Below are 17,505 nucleotides of genomic sequence, written 5' to 3'. Positions count from 1 at the left end.
AGGCCCAGCACTCTTTCCTGCTTATGCAGGGGGTCGGACTCGATGATCTATTGAGGTCCCTTCCGACCCTAGCATCTATGAATCTATGGGGAAAATCAATTCACCCTGAGCAGGCACCAAGCCTAAATATTTTATCCTCTCTCTTCTAATGGCTTGGTTTCACTGAAGCTACAAGGTACAAGTAGGTTTGCTGGAATCTTGCAGTCTGTGACTGGTAGTCTAATTTCAAGGAGCTGGAAGACTGGAATTGCTGGACCAGACTGAGTGGTGTCAGAACAGTGTCAGAAATAGCACACAGTGCTTGGATCCTCTAATCGGGCTTTGCTAGTGTTGTTAGTGCGTGGCTGCCATGGGCAATATGAATCTGATTGCATTAGGGAGAGGCTTAAACCTTAACCAACATTGTATCTTTTTCTTTAAACAAGGCAGGGTAGCACAGTTTGCCTGACATGCCTGCAGAGAAATGACTGTGCACAAGGGGCTCTTTACGAAAGAAGCTGTCACTTCTGCCTTGTCTCCCTCTGCCAGGGTAGACAGCCGTGTTTAGACTCTGTTTTTGCGTAGGATCATGAAGCTTATCAGGTGTAGGGGGCATACAAGAGACACTGGATGGTCCAGCTCTGTAATTCATTGCCCTGTATGCATGGACCTGGGAGTGCCAGATTCAGCCCTGATATAACACCTTTGACTTCAGTGTACTCACACCAGGGGGGTCTGTTAGCCTGTCTTCACACCAGATATTTCCTCCATGGAGGTGGAAAAGAAGGAATCAGGAATTGTGCCAATCAAGCAGAGAGAGGAGAGGCTGGATCAGGCACCCATCACCCTTGTCTTCTGCCTTTCTTTCCAGCCACTGTTCAGGATTAAGGGAGTGCCCCCTGTGCTACCTCCAAGCAAATTAAATGGTTCTGTCCCCATCCCCACTCTCCATCTCAGCTTTTCTTGAAACCCCAGCTGTCCAGCATCCAACCAAGCCTTGGTCAGGGTCATACTACAAGGAAATGCAAAAAAGCTTCCATTTGATGCCAGCTGCCCGTTTGGTGCTCCAGAGTGTCATGTTATATGCCTATATGCCTAGGGTATTATCCATGTGCTACCCAATTCTTGCAGGACCAATGCATGTTATTAGCTCAGCACAAGGTGGAATCTTTCTTAGTCCACTCACCATATACTACCATTCATAGCTTGCCATTCCTCAGCTTCTTGTCCTGGCTTCTCTACCCTCCAGTCTTATGTAAGTCTTTTCTACTGGAAGGGGCATTGTCAGAAGTGAAGGGAAAAAGCTTTGTGCCCTCACTTTATCTGTGGTATCTGTAGCTGTTGTGTCTGCAACTGTAAGTGAATCTTGTTCCCTTTTCAAGCAGTTTGCTGCTGCTGTCCTCCTCCCTGCCCTTTTATCAGCTGGCTAACACTTCCTTATTATTTATTGACATGGCTTGAAAAGCTGGTGGGATGATGACTTCCATCTCTATAGAAAATTCTTCCCAGAGGGATTGGTTCTGTAGCAAGAAGAAAGTGCACTACTATAGTGAGCACCTTGATTTCTCCACCCTACTCAGCTTCTGTTTGATGCTGGGTTTTTTTCTTTTTTCTTAAGTTCCCACTCCTAAGAGTTTTCCTTTTTTATACTAAGAGGCAGTGGGATTCTCAGTTCTTTCACTCATGATGAAGCTAGTGTAAAAGGAAAGGGGTTGTTTTGTTCATATGTGTTTTCTCCCCTAATAATAAATGGATTTTTTCCTCCCCTGAGTGTGTTCACTGAGCAGAGAAAATGCAGGAGAATTCCCATGCAGTGGGTGGCCAGGCCTGGCTGGAATTAGCAAGTGTTGGGAGGGGTTATGAAAGGCTGTTTTGATTGCTTATGATAAATGTGCCCAGCATGGTACCCTTCCCTTTTTTCCCCCAGCAGAATGCTCCCCTTCCCGTCATCCCAAGCTCCCATTCTCCCCCTGGCTTCAGCTCATTTAAACACCAATAACCTGTGTAGGAAATGCTCTCTGCCTGTATCTGAGCTCTTTTCTGTAGCTAGGGGTTTCTTCTCTTTTTATCTAAACTTATTGGGCCAGACCCACAGCAGCTATATAGTGAGGCTTGGCACAAGTGGGGAGTTGGGATGGGAAGGTTGTCTTAAAGCTGAATGTGATTAGAACCACTTTAGCCTTTTTAGAACCTGCTCTGATTTACACTAGGTTGTAAAGAGCACCAGCTACAGTAACTTCCAGCAAGCTGTGAGGTAAGCTTTCTGCTCTAGCCACGCTCTTGCTTAGAAAGTACTGTGGGATTTGGATTCAGCAAGGCAATCACGATGTGAGTCTTACCCAGAGTCTGATTTTTTTTTTTTTTTTTTCCTGCTTCTAGTTAGGGTGAATTTCTAAGCCCAGTCCTCAGAGTGCTTGCTTCTTGGTGCTCAGTCTTTTGGTCCTGTGGGTCAGGTTAGTGGCATGGGGCCAGTACACAGGCCTGGATCAAGATCAAGCTTCACATGCTAGAAGTGGGCCCTATGCTGCCTCTGCCCAGCCTGCATGCCTGAATAGGGCTCTGCATGACCGTGGCTGCCCTCCCCACATTGGTTCCACATGCCAGAATTGGCTCTAGGGCCCCCATGTGCCAGCTCATGCCCTGTGCCAGGCCCACCCACCTTTGTGTGCCAGGGTCAGGACTTGGGGCCCTGTGCTGCCCCCTTCTAGCCCCTGCCACCTGAGCACTGAAATTGGGCCTGTGCTGCCCCCAACTATTCCCACATGCTGGGATTGGGCTGAGACACAGCACTGCTGGGCCCCACAGATGGGGATCAGGCCTTACACTGCCCTGTCTGCCTAACTAATCTAGCACACAGGGCCCGGGTCCACACATTTGATATCAGGGGAAGTGGCATTGCTTCCCTACCACCAAATTTTCAAACAGTGGGGAGCCCCACAGACCAAAATACATGGGTGCTGGATCTGGCCCACAAGCCAAAGTGGGGTGTGCTGGGTGGGCCTGAGCACCCCTGGTCTAAACCAAAGTCTTCCAGCAATCACCACCAGTGTTGTGAATTCTGGGATCTGGAACCTACACAGCCAAGCCAATGGTGGATGATACCCATTCTTATATTCCTGTTTTAGAGGTTTGATTCCTGAGTTGAATTCAAAACTGAGCAGAAATCTAAAAGACACTAAAACCCAAACAGATTTTTGGAGAGCCCATGGGAAATACCCATAGGAAGTGAAAGTATCCTCTGCCCATTGGGCTGTGCTGCCCTTGCATAAAAACCTCAAAGGTTATTCAAGGCATTAAGCACAGCTGGGAGAAGGAGGCAGCTCTGAGTCCCAGTTCTCCATGTGACTGTGCCTGGGGCCTGTGCTTGAATTCTTCCTCATGCCTTTGCTTATTCAGGGTTTCAACAGGCAGACAATTTACAGTGAATTAGGAGGCAGAGACTTTCTGCATGCCAGCTGCTTTGCCGCAACTGTCCAGGAGCGTCTGCCTGCTCTTTCCCTGCAGTATGTTAGCTCTATTTCATTTACCATTCATTTGCCACAGGGTAGGTGCAGGCACACACAGACACTTACTACGGAGGAGCTTACATTCATTAAAGTTCTCCCCCACATTAGCTTACTGTAACTCGTTTGCTTGTCTGTACCCTCCAGGTTCCACAGCAGACGCATGTTTCGTGGTGCCCAGAGAGTTCCCACACCTTGATACTGAATTCATAACTGATGAAAGAGTTTACACAAGAATATAAGACTGAAAGGGACCCTGTGGGTCACTGAGTCCAGAGCTTTACCACCAGAAGCAGTCATGGCATAGACATTAAACCTACAGGGGTCTATAAGAATATCTGCTCTAGCCTCCCTCCTTACCAGCACCCCACAAGGCAAAAAAAAACACCCCCTGACACCTCTATACCCATTTTATGCCACTTAGTGTAGAAGACCAAACCCCTCAAAGACTACAGTGCTCCAGTGCTACAGGAAAAGAGCAGGAGAAACCATGGATAGTGCCAGTGCCTTGGTCACCTTGGTGATCATGACCTGGGAGGCAGTGAAACAGCTCAGGTTGGGGGAAACAAAAGGATCAGTCAGAACTCCAGAAGGATGTCTGAGGACCACAGTCACCCCATCCTGAGTGAAAAATGGCCATATTTTAACTGTGGTCATACAATTCATGGGAACAGCCCAGTCATCAATAATGGGAAAGCAAGCCTCAGCGAATCTGTTATCCACTGAGGCTTGTATCTTGTCTCATATCTTTTGGTTCTGTAATGAAATGTGAGAGAACTGGAAGCCTCCTGTCTGTGTCCAGGCTGCAACAGTCTATTAGATTCATGGCAGTGAAAGGAGAAGTGAGGAGGTTAATAGCACGTGCTTTCCCTTCCCGGAGCTGCAGGCCAGCTGGGGGTTGAAGAACTCTGCTGCTTGATCGTAATAAAGATTGCTAGCAGTTATTTCTTCTCTTTACCTTTTTCTCCTGCCCCCTTCTCTACCTACTTTAAGTAATAGAGAAATAAAAGGTGCATTACAGGGGCCAGGGAGCCTGGCTTGAGCTGCCACTTCGTGTATTCAGTCTCTTCACTTTTGTCTATGAGCAATAGCTGAAATGGAAAGCAAGGAAGTGTGCGTGTGTATGTGCCCACCTGCGACCTTGTCTCATGGCTTTTTGTTTCTCTTCCATTTTCTTAAAGGAAGACAGAAAAGCTCTTTTTTCATTGCAGTTCTATCTCAATGTAAGCAGAGATTGACCTCCCTGAAGTTGTGCCAAGGCCACGTGGCTTTGGCTACCTTAGCTAAGGTTAATGGTGGTGCTCAGAGTTGGGTGATCTCTCAGGTGAAGGCTTGTTCTGCTGGGGTTATCACTATGCAGGTTTTGACAGACCCAGCAGGCACTTTAAGGGACTAATGGAATTCTACTGTTTACATTCTTTATATATACAAATTGGCTTTGTAAATGACCCTGGCATTATTTTTGGGAGGGGAAAAATGAACCAAATATATTGTAAAATGAAGTGGGTGGTGAGGGAAGTTAGGGAATTAACATATTTTAAGACTGTAGGAGCTGGTGTAAGGGGTGGTGGGGAGGAGGATGGACTTCTATCACTCTTTCACGTCAATGATATGTGCAAGCTTTCTACAAGCTGTGGGGAAACTAGCTGCTTTCCCTTAAACCCAGCAGCAGCAGGTGGCAGGGGCCGGCCCTGGCTAGCTGTTGCCGTGGCAGGGCCAGTTCCCTCCTCCCTCCGTGCTGTTTAATCATGATAGCTCCTTGGAGCTCAGTGCATGGAGAAGGTCATTATGTGAGACCAGAGTATGGAGGGAACAGGGGGACTTGAGGTAAAATACACTATCATCATCAAAATAAAAAATCACCCTTTCCCTTGAAAAACAAAGATGGCCAAACACCTTGGCAATATAGTTCTGAACTGGTGCATGCAGATGGAAAGGGGATGGTGTGGTCTAGTATTTAGAATTAGAGACAAGGATTGAGATGGTTCTGTGGCCAACCAAAGTGCCAATTCACTACATGACCCCTTTGTACCTCTCACTCAGCTTCCTTCCTTGTCTGCCAGTTAATCCAGTTTGACTGCTATGGCAAGAAACCTCCCTAAAACTGAATTATGCAACTAGGTGGAGCTCTTTTTAGGAATATATTGGCCTATACTCCAGTACTGTGAAAACATGTTCAGCAGAAAGCAGTGTTGACATGCCCTACAGATCCTATCCCCTAGATGTGAAATGGGACTTGAATATCAGGCACTAGATGAATCTGGTTTGTGTATGAGGAGCAAGAAAGTGCTTCCTGTACTGTAGTGAGGGTTGCTGTTTGGTCACAGGAAGGCATGGGAGTTAGATGTACTAACTGGGGGAAGTGTTTTTGCTACTGAGCCCCAAGCAGGAGCCTGATGAGCTGTCTTTGCTCCCCTCCTAGGCCCTTACAGAGCTGCAGGGAAGAGAGAGAAAGTAGAAACATTTCCAACAGAAGTAGCACAAACCCTTTTCACAAATAATCAAGAATGAGTCACAAATCTGTTGGGTTTTTTTTTATCTGCGTTTGCCATGAGTCATCTGTAATTTTTTTTTTGTCCAAAATCCTCTCCGATGACCCAAATCTTCAATTATAATCAACAAAGAAGCAAAGTGTTTGCTGGGGAAGGGAAATGTCTTGATTTCAATTTGGTTAACAATGGGTCCCCTCACTCATGCCAGAATGATTTGCAAGGTGTTCTGTACAGAAGTCGGCCTGCTGCCTATGTTATGCTCAATTATGAGGAAAAGGCAAGCACAGAGCAGTGCTGCATAGGGGTATGGAAACATTTGTGTTTGGGATGTTGCTTTAGCATATAATGTTGTGATGCAGCATGATCCTGTCATGACGCAACATCACAGCCCAAAGATGAAAGCTCTTTGAGTGGTGACTTTTGATAGCGTGTTTATTCACCTCCCTGTTTGCTGTGTGAGCTGGATTTGTGGGTCATGGGGCAGATTCATATAAATTGGGACCCTTCCATGAATTTTAGGTAGGAGTTGGTCTTATGTGTAAGCTGATGATGAAAGAACCTCGTAAACTAGGAGACAACTGTCCCCGTCTTTCTGCAAGTGCCCTCCTCAGCAAAGGTTTGTGCACGTGCAATTTCTAAACTGCTGTGCTGTTCGCCCCTGACCTGGGGTTTTAAATCTTACTTTAAAAAATAAAATAAAAAAAACAACTGGCACATACACTGCAGCGAGAAACTTAATCGGTAGCTTCAGGCCTGCATTACAACTCTGGCCAGGGATAATATATCTTTAAGTACTTATAATCTTCTGAAATTCCCCTCAGCCATGCCTGGGAGAGGACTGGAGATTACCAGGGGCAGGGGAGGGAAGTGAGTGGGGTGGGGGGGAACTCTGCCAGACGCACTTCAAGAGACTAATGGATTTCAAATGTTTACATTCTTTATATACAAACCTGCTTTATAAATGATCCTGGCATTATGGTTGTAAAACAAAGTCATAAAAACAGCCTGCAGCTCAGGCAAAGAGCATAAACGGCCCTTTCCACAGGCAGACGAAAGAGAAGCAGAGCACGCACCAATCAATATTTATGTGTGTATCTGTGTTTTTGCAGCATGGAAGGGAGGTGGAGCATGTTACTGATCTAAGCTATGAGCCCCTGTGGTGGGAAGGTGGGGTGGAGGTGCTGATTTTTATGTTAGGTAGATACTGGGTCTCAGGAACATGAAGTGCCATCGGTACAGCCAGTTGGGTGCTGTGCGGGCTTCACTTACAAAGCTGTCACAATGGACCTCACCTCTGAACTTCAGTCCAAATTACCTGCTACTAGCTGTTCCAGTGTCCAGTCCCCACTATCAGTGCACCTCATTCCTAACTTGAGATATACCCCTTACTCCAGTCTGAGGTTTCTCATGGGCTGTGCCTACTAGTGAGGATGAATTGTGCCAAAACTTATGCTACATTGAGATATTAGTAAAGGCTTGATTGAGGACACTATACTCATTTCACCTGTGATCCTTTCCTTTATTAGGACTTCTGCTTATGCCTATGTGAGTGAACAGCCAGCACACTGATTCATGACTTCCAGAATAGTAAAGTTACTAGAAAAGTCTGGAGACCTGGTTTCTATTCTTCCCCCTTTCAATGAGCTATATGCACTGCGACACTGGCCAACTGATGTGCCACGTGACATTTTGCCTGCCTCTATAAAGGGAAAAGCAGAATAGTAGCACTGCAGAGGTGCAAAGGCTGCATTAGGAAGTTTGAGGTTGCAGTATGAAAAATTCTAGAGGAATGATTTTTCATTAAAGGAAAGGCTTAACCACTAATGCTAAGTTAGCTTCATTGGCTGTATTTGTTACCCACTCAGCTCTACTCAGTCAGTCCTGTTTGCCAAAAATATCTAGGATGGTGGCATCAGAGGGCTTGTATTACTACTCTAAGTTACTTGCTGAACACGGTATCGAGCAGCAGCTTAAAAAAGGTGAGATCTTCTGTGTTTCAGGGTCTCAGCATGTGTAAAACAGGACTCAGTATAAGGCAAAAAAGTAATACTAAGGCAGCCATTGAACTGCTGTTTCAAAACTATAAGGAGGAAAAAGAACTTGAGATAATGGCTGCATGCATAGGGCCAGGAGAGCCTCACTTCAGCTCACTACTGGCTTGATCATAAAAGCCCCTTCAGTGCTTTGCCAGTACATTTCTGCTTATGTTTGCATGTTTCATCCTGCTTATTGTTTCTGGCTTAAACAAGCAGAGGATGGCCAGTGCTTAGATGCAAGACCTCAAAGAACTGTATCGCTACTACAAGTGGTGTTTGACTTTTGAGCAGAGAGGCAATGTTCCTTCTACTGAAACAAGACTGGCTCAGTATCACAGCCTGGCTGCCCTGCAGTGGTGTGAGTTAGCAGTCATCTGACTGATGCAGTAGGAAAGAGTCTCTCCATCCCCCTGTACTAGTTGTTCTTAACACCATGCAGGGCAGAAACCATGTTTGTGGTGCTTATTAGTTGTTTCTGTGCCCCACTGTTCAGCTGAAACCTTGTTGTGCCTGGCAGTTGTGAGTCATCAAGGGTTTGGAGCTCTTAGCAAAGGACCGTGGTCTGCAATATCATGCTGCAGTGGTTAAACCATGCATTACATTAATAGCGTCACATATGGTATTAATGTGGTCAGTAGTTTTGATTACATTCCTGCAGCTGACCCTGATTCGTCCCTCAGGCATGTTTCCCTGAGTGCTGATACATTGCCCAAATCCCCTTGCTCCTGATCCCTTTAACTTATGAGGGAGCCCCTCGCTTCTGTCTCTGCATCTAAGTGTAACCAGTTGAAAAGCCTGAGGCTGAATTGATTCAATTTTTGCAGGTTAGTCTGAATTGCATAGATTGATCTGATAAGCAAGTGAACAGACATTCACTTTTGATTCAGGAAATGCAGCCACATGCCTGCAGTGGCTCAGGCCAGAAGCTGGGGGGGTGGCGGGGGTGCTAGAGCAGACAGCTTGGGCCAAGGGTAGCCTGCTTACCCTGCAAGGGAGAGTTTGTAAGGGACGTGCAAAGCATCCTGGAATGCAGGGGGACTGAGCTAACTTGAATCTGGAGGGGATCTGGGACAGAAGTTCAATAAACCAATTTAATCTAAATCAGTTACGTCTGATACTACAGCCATTCAGGTTTACCTTAAATCGGTTTCAGCCATTTTGAAAATGGTTTATATGCACTGAACTTCTGTTGCGTTACAGATTTGAACTGTTTTCTGATCACATATACCAGTTTGTGTAATTTCTGTCCCTAGTCTCTCAGGGCTGGCTATTCTCTTGGGGACCTTGATGCATTTGTTACTGATACCTTTATTTATGAGACAAGATATAAAGCTGCCAGAATATATGGTCCTCTGTCCTCACACTGGTGCTTTCTTAACTGGTAGGACTTAGGAGACAGGACATGTATTTATGAAATCCTGCAGTTCTGGAGAACTTTAAATTTTAGCCACATGTTTTGATCTTCATAAAAACGTATCCTCCTTCTCTTCCCCGCACCAGCTTGTTCCGTCTCTCCTTCCACTGTGATGGTTTGAGGCACCAGCCAGCAGCCTGGCACTTGAGTTGAGCAGCAGATTGCAACTACACACCAGGAGGGGATTGTATGCCCTAATTACCCCATGTCCCAGTGCAATTGGTAGGGTGCTGAGAAAATTACAGACCTGCAAATGAAATCAGGGAGGAAATGGCCAGCAGCAGTAGCAGAGAGGAGAAGAGTCAGGGAGAGAGAGAGAGAAATTAGCCTGAAGTTTAATTCATTGTTTCCAGAAGAGCAGTTAATGGATTATGACAAATGTCCTACTGTTCTCCCTTAGTGCTGTGTTAAATGGAAATGGAAAGTCAATTTTCCTAAATGGATTTTAAATGATTGACCTCGCATGTTTTTTCACTCGTTTATGTTTGCTTGGGAGGCAGCTTGGTCATCGGGCTTTCTTGGACCACTTCATCTCTTGTTTTCTTGTGATTTCCCATATAGTTTTCAGTGCTCTGGGATATCCCTATTTTATTACCCTTGCTTTCTACCAGAGGTGAGAAAGGAGGGTGTTTGCTTCATTGTGGACAGATCTAGTGATGTTTTCACTAGCCTGGTGATATTAAATACTGTCCTTAACACACCAGTGCCCAAAGACAAGACTTGCAGTTTAAGTAAATTAGCACATGGTCTTCACGTACAAAGAAAAGCCTAAAAATGTGGCCCACTGTTAGTTGTGTAACATTGTGGCCCAATGTTAGTTGAAGGCCTAGGATTTAAAAAGCTAAGTAGAAGAAACCCCAGTTTTATTTTCATAAATAATCATGATATTTTTGAGAACCTGACTCATGATCTTTGAACAGATGAGGCTCATGATTCTATTAATTTAAGTGTTGGGTCCAGGAAAGTTCTGGAGTGACAGCAGTGGTTAGAGCCACCACACTTCCATCATGCAACCTGGCTTCTGCATCTGAGACCTGAGTTCTGCAGTTTTAAGATTACATCTACGTGTAGGTATCCACTAAGATCCATACCATTAAACTTTGCATACGGCTTAAAGTTGTGATCAAACCTGCATACCTGACTTCTGGTCTCTAGTGACAAGACTAATAGAAGAGACAAGGCACATATACACTAATACACGGCACACTAATACAAGAGACAAGGCACACTAATACAAGAGATGAGACTAATTGCTTCTCAGCCTATTGAAGGCTCAGATCAAGTGTAGTCCTTTTGTCAAGTGTTCTAGGATCTGTTTGTCTTTGTATGCCTGTTTTCTAAACAAAATGGCATGGCTAGAATAGAAGCAGTCATGCTGATGTGACCAAGAGATCATGAATATCCAAAATTCATTGAGGTCAAATCTATTATCAGTTCAACAGTGTTGGCTGTAGAAAAAATAAGAAATTAGTTCTTTGGATTATATTTATAGCTGTTCCAAAACCTCTTTTCTTCATTTGTGTGATAGTGTGAACATTGTGTGGAGGGTATGCTCTTTTGAGAGAGAGAATCAAATCAAAAGCATAGAGAAATGTGCCTGTTTGCAAAAACTGTGGGAGAGTTGGCTGGCACTGGGACCAGTGGAATCCAAAAACCAGCTCTGTCTAAAAACTAAAGAGAAATCTATGTGATTTATGTCGCGGTCGTGGTCAGCTTTCCCAGTGCGAGCCCTGCTGGCGTTTTGTTTGGATCATACTGATGCATTCCTTTAGCCTGTGGTATCAGAGGCTCTGGAGCAGTGCCAACCCTCTGCTTTCCCTCTCAGAGAAGAAAACCTATAAAGAGCTGACATGGAGCAGAAGTCCGGGTAGAAGATGAGACAAGCAGCCTCCTACTCATTTCAGCTTTTAGGTGTAATGTGCGGTTTTTTAAATCCCTGTCATCCTCTTCCATGATTTCTAGATCTGTCTCTCAAGTATGCCCCTTCAGTGCAGCCTCAGGTGCCTTGCACGTCTTGACATTGTATTCACATTACTATTTGTGGAAACAGTGCGGTAGCTCTGACATGAAGTTCCTGCCACAAGTCCTGGGTGCATCATATTTTCTATAGCTGTTTGTGCCGTAGCAAGTACCTTCACCTGGCAAGACCCATAGAACTGTCATACCTGTGGAGTACCAGGGGCCCAGTACCAGTATAAACACTTTTCTGTTTCATAAGCAGAATGATTGGACATAAGCGGGGACATGGCGGAACCACAGGTGCAATAGCTCACAGGAACCACCGTGGTCCCAGTTATGACAGAGTGGTAGAGTGTTGTTGGTCATAAGTGCCTTTACAACTATTATAACCTAACAAAAATGGTCCTTATGTGTTTCTAAGTATTTGCTTTTCTTCTTTGAGAACCCTCCCACTACCCCATCCCTGTCACAACCAAGGGATAATGCCCTTTCTCCTGTAATAGCCTTCCCTCACTGGATAAGGTACAACATGTGCAGCTCCTCCTAAGCCTATGAATACCCTGTATCAGTCAGACCATGTCACTGTAGTGACATCCTCTAAAGTCTGACCTGTAGGGCCCTCTGTCCTGAACAGTCCAGGAATGAGGTACCAAAATGGGTCTTTCTGCAATGTCTTAAGGGTCCTGGGCTGGCTCTGTTTGGTTATATTTCCACCATTTGAATGTGGCACACTGAAAGTTATGAAGAGAGCTCTCCCTGTAGGCTCCTCAGCAACAGATAAACCAGTCATTTTTCTGCTCCTTCCATCACTGGTGAAGGCATCTGAGAAAGAAGGAAGATGAAGGCAGCCATTCTGCCCTCTATGCCTGGGATATTTGAGCGATAAACAGGGGAAGGATTAAATCAAGAAGAAAGTAATTATTTTCAGGCTTTTAAGAAGGTTTTTCAAACTATGTGAAGTGAAAGTAACACTAGTAGAGGAGTTGGCAGTGATGTGTTAAACAAAGAGCTAATTGGTTTTGACTTGTGTTATGCAGCTTGCAGAGGTATTTTCAGAGCACACTAAGTGGAGTAACTTTTTTCCCTCTTCTCTCACTTTCTTTGCAGGAATTGAGTATGGCGATGTGCTTCCAGATTCTTTCCCATCAGCCCCTGCAGAGACCCTCCCCCATTTCCTGCTGGAGCCACAGGATGCATACATTGTCAAGAACAAGCCTGTGGAGCTTATCTGTAGAGCCAACCCTGCCACCCAAATCTATTTCAAGTGCAATGGCGAGTGGGTCAACCAGAATGACCATATCACAAAGGAGAGCCTGGATGAGGTCACTGGTGAGAAACCACTGCACACCCATTCTGGCCCAGTTACCTTTTTCCTTCCCCTCTCTTCATTTCTTTCTGTCTTTATAAAGGCTGTGCTGTCTGTAGCACACTGGCATTTAAAACACATTTTTTAGGCATGATTGCAATGGAGGAATAATGATATATTTCTAGATATCACTTTCAGTGGTGAACTTACAGGATGGTTCCCCTTCAAATGTCTTAGGTGCCTGGTGTGCATTCACTTAATGGCATGATGATGTCTGTTCTCTGATCCCAACAGTTGCACCTCCTCTTATGTCACACATGCCTGGCATGACACATGATTTTAAGATACAGGATCAGATCCCAATCATGCCATTACTACTTCCCAGTAGCCTGACATCCCCCTGCACCAGTAAATAGAAAGCTAGGTGCCTGGTGAACCACTGTGGTCCTGGGGCTGGGCTGGACAATCAGTTGAGGGCCAGCTGGAGATTTGAGCACAGTGCCAAAGGTGACACCAACAATCAGCTGTTTGCGGGTTCCAGTCCTGGGACTGCACTTGGGCCTGTAGCACAGCCCTGCTATGCAGCTCAGGCTGCATGCTGGGGACCCTTTCACACATTCAATTTATAGCACAATGGAAAGCTGCTGCAAAATTATAACATATATTTTGTGGGAAAAAATAGTGGCTTATTTCCCATTTGATTGCACCATTAGTTGCCTGACCATGTCACTGGGCCTCTATTTAAGAAGCGATTAATTGATTAATCACATCTTAAGTGTAACATCTACCAGAGGCCTCTAGAAACCTTTTCCTGGGCCATTACAGTTACATATTTCTGAAATTCAGGAGAGGACCTATTACCTCATAAGAAATGAACAAGGTATAAGACTCAAAGCACGAGAAGCAGCTAAAAGCTTTTATGCTAGCTTGCATCTGTAGTAATTAGTAGTGAGGTGGCAAATGAACTGAGCCCTTAGTGATGCTAATATAGGCTCTAATAACTCAGGATGCAGTTTTCCTGGAGAGAGACTATGATTGCTCTGACTATTTACTAGTTTGTGTTTTGTTGGCTGCCTGGAGGGAGGCCTTATCTGTACAGATTACCCTTTCGTCTGCTGAAAAGCATGGGCTGGACTGGCGCAGAGAAAGTAAGTCTGGGAGCAGGTAGTCAAGGCAGTAGTGTTCTTTAGAACAAAGTCATCAAATTGAATTATTGTGATGCTGTGTTGTGATGTCACTTTTCCATCTTTGGGCCCCTGTGTCAGTGTTAATGCTGCATCCTTACGTCACGGCGCACCATCAAGTAGTAGCAACCTAACAATGCATATCTGGTCACAATGCAGCTCACTGTATCATCCAGTCAAGAAATGGAATTGACCACACAGTTGTCTAACTCATCTCTTGGCCAACATAGTTGTCCCTGTTTTGTACTTATAGCTGTTCTATTCAGCCCTCCCTTGATTCCTTCCTATTATTTTCTACTTTCCTTTTGTATCAAATTAAGCATCTGTTCTTCTTGGCTGTCTCTCCCATCCAACTACTTGGAGATTGATAAAGTTTCACTTTGTTAATCCTTGCTTATTCAAGCTATATGCATTTCACTTTTGTTTAATCTTCCTCAAAATAAATGTCTCCAAACCACTGATCATTTTTGCTGCTCTTGACTATATCTAGTATATCCTGATGGGACTGTACATGATTGAATGTGTTGTTGGAGGGAATATTCACGTAAGAACCAAAGACTAAAGGACTGTGACCTCCATTCTGTATAACATGATGTCTGTATACTCCACCCAAAATTGCATTGATCTTTTGTGCTGCCATATCTTCTTTCTAGCTAATAGCTAATTTGCACTCCTCTATCATCTGAAAGTCCCTTTCAATATTTACTCCTTCCTGATTTTTCTTCCTTCCATTGTGCATCTATGTTTGAGATTATTTTCCCGCAGGTGTATTAGCTGGTATTTTTCCAATTCATTTTTATCATTTCCTGCCCATGTTTCCAATCTTACTAGGTCATTTTCTATGATTTCTTTGTCTTCGCTGCTATTTACAGCCCTTCTCAATTTTCCATCCTCTGTGAATTTTAATAGAATTGTTGCTTCTTCAAGATCATTGATGAAGATATTAAATAAGGGTGGACCTATCAAATCCTCTTGCTGTACCCCACCAAAAAGTAATTCATCAGCAAGTTAAAAACAATTGCTTCTTGGAACAACAGGTAGTTCTAAACCACACACACAGCAGAGACATTCTCAGCTTAGTCCTATGCAACAAACAAGCCTATTCAAGAAGTTATTGTAATTGAGTCAGTTAATAGCAGTAACCACAATATAATTACGGTCAGTACCTTTGCAGGAGAAATCAAACTAGCATAGCTGTTGTAGATGAAAATTACTCCTCTCCAAGGTACCGATGTCAACAAAACAGTGGATAAAATTGGACTTTCATAATGTAACTCACAAGAAGCTGTTAAGAAACTAAGCAGTTGTGGAGTGAAAGAAGTAAAATACTGTAGCGCAGATCAGAAAGTAGCTAAGAGGAAATAAAATGAGAGTTGGACTATATGCTCCATTGTTAACGCAGCAAAAGTTAACAATGAAGAAAGCACTGGGAACAGTTCTGGTCAAATGAATTCAGAAGACTTTTGGGCAGAATTTTCAGAGGCATGTAAGGGAATCTGGGATGCAATTTCCATCCGATGTCATTGGCTTCATGGAGTAGAGTAGAGAGGCAGGGTGCTACTGCAAGAGATGGCATCAGAGGCCAGGTTAACCCTTTCCTGGCCCTGCAACTGCTTCAGTTTTATATGGCAGAAAACAATTCAAAGCCCTGAATTTGGTGGTGGCTGCAGGGCCAGGGAATAGTGGCTCTTGGCAGTGATACCTCCTCTTTCAGCAGCATCCTGTCCCCACTCTGCTCCACAGAGTGCTCTGCTTCCTTTACTGAACGCCCACATGCAGCACATGTGCTGCGGGTTGGCCACCCCTGGTCTAGGGAAAACCCTGAAAAACTTTAGAAGAAGCTAACAAAGCTAGGTGAATGGGTGTCACAGTGGCTGATGAAAGTCAGTGGTGTCCAAAATAAGGTGATGCTCATCAAAAGCTACCCACAATTACTCAGGCCTGTTTCAGAGCTCTAAATTAACTGGAGTCATACAGGGAGAGAAGACATGGGGTCAGGGCAGACAGCTTGATAAAAAGCTGTGTTCAGTGTTTCTTGGCAACCAAAAATGCAAAAAGTCCACATGGGGAATAAGACAGAAAATAATACTGAGACTTTTATATTGTCATTGTATAAACCAATAATATGTCCTTACCTGGACCACTTTTATTAACCCTCTCTCAAAAAGATAAAGCAGAAATTGGCAATGAAAGTGATTAGGGGCAGACAAAGATTTCCATTTGGGAAAAGATTGAAAAGTTTGGGGCTGTTTTATTCAGAGAGAAGATCAATCAGAGGGTAGAGAGTACAAAATAAATGACACAGAGTAGGTAGATCATGTGCTTCTCATTATTCAACGAGAGGACATTTAATGAAATTGAAAGGCAGCATATTTCAAACTGCAAAAGGAAATACTTTTCTTGCACAATGCATAATCAACCTGTAGGACTCATTCCTACAACGTATCATAAAGGCCAAGAGCTTAGTCAGATTCACAAAAGGATTAGATGTTTAATGGATAATGAGAACATTCACAGATAGGATTTAAAATGAGTATGAGGGGATATAAACTCTCTCATGCATCAGAGCATATGTCAACCACTAGCAGCCTGGATTAAGGGAGAACTTACCTTAGGGTTGTATATTCCATAGTTATCCATTACAGGGTTTCTTGCCTCTTCCTCTGAAAATCTGTTATTGGCTATTGATTAGCTGGGACCACTAGTTAGATTTTAATCAGATGATTCACTTGAGATTCCATACCATTTCTGTCACTGATTTTGTAATTGTCCGGAAGCAAAAAACCAATCAGGTTCCTCATGTTGAATCTGTTCTTTCTAAAACCACCAGTATGATGGAGTCATTATCATTTGAAGTCATGACTGAAAGATGGAATACAGATATTAAAAAGCTACTCATTACAGAAGACATGGGTTGGATGCAGAAATTACAGGGTGTGATTCCAGAGCTTCTGTTACCACTATTGCTTCTGTCCTTAAAATATATGAATTGTGCTCATTGTTCATGACCCTGCTAGGCTTTGATGAGGGGGGCGGGGGTCCCTCTTTTTTTTTCCTTACCAATACTCTACTATAAGCAGAGTAACTGTCAGGCTCACTCTTCTTGCTTCTCAGCTGATCATCACTACATTGTCTTTTCTCCAATCAGTATTTCTCAAGATTTCCACAAATTTTTAAAATCACATATCAGTGATATCTATGGACCAGCTGATTCATATATGTTTGTATTTTCCAACTATTCATTTATCTACCTGTTGAAAACTGCCCAATTGTTTTACTGTGTTTTCTTGTTGAATGCAGATTGTAAAAGCCTGTGGTATCCTCAGCCATTTTGAAATTGTTCATTTAATCCTTTGCTTAATTTATTAAGCAATCTGTTTTCCCCCAATCAGATTTATAAAATCTTATCTCATCTCACCTACAGTCATAGTTTCATAGTTTGTAGGGTCAGAAGCAGATCATCAAGTTGGACCCCCTGCCATGGGAAGGAAAGAGTACTGGGGTCAAACGACCCCAGCAAGGTGTTCGTCTAGCTTTGTCTTAAAGACCCCCAGGGTAGGAGCCAGCACCACTTCTCTTGGAAGTTGGTTCCAGATCCTAGCCGCCCTGACCGTGAAGTAGCGCCTCCTGAT

At 44.0% G+C, this 17,505-nt stretch overlaps 1 protein-coding gene across 1 annotated transcript in view; it reads left to right on the top strand.

Moving 5' to 3' along the window:
• The window catches only part of UNC5B (unc-5 netrin receptor B), a gene marked incomplete at its 5' end in the record, with an annotated part of 149,550 nt that overhangs the window by 95,782 nt on the left and 36,263 nt on the right, over positions 1-17,505 (top strand). The window contains one exon of the mRNA XM_019538644.1: positions 12,491-12,712. Within this exon, the coding sequence (XP_019394189.1) occupies positions 12,491-12,712 (222 nt within the window). The remainder of the gene's footprint in view (positions 1-12,490; positions 12,713-17,505) is intronic.

The sequence above is a fragment of the Crocodylus porosus genome, unplaced genomic scaffold, assembly GCF_001723895.1.
Source record: "Crocodylus porosus isolate Cpor-Errol unplaced genomic scaffold, CroPor_comp1, whole genome shotgun sequence".
Taxonomy (NCBI): domain Eukaryota; kingdom Metazoa; phylum Chordata; order Crocodylia; family Crocodylidae; genus Crocodylus; species Crocodylus porosus.
The sequence above is the reverse complement of the archived record's forward strand: the minus strand, read 5'-3'. Positions and strand labels throughout refer to the sequence as shown.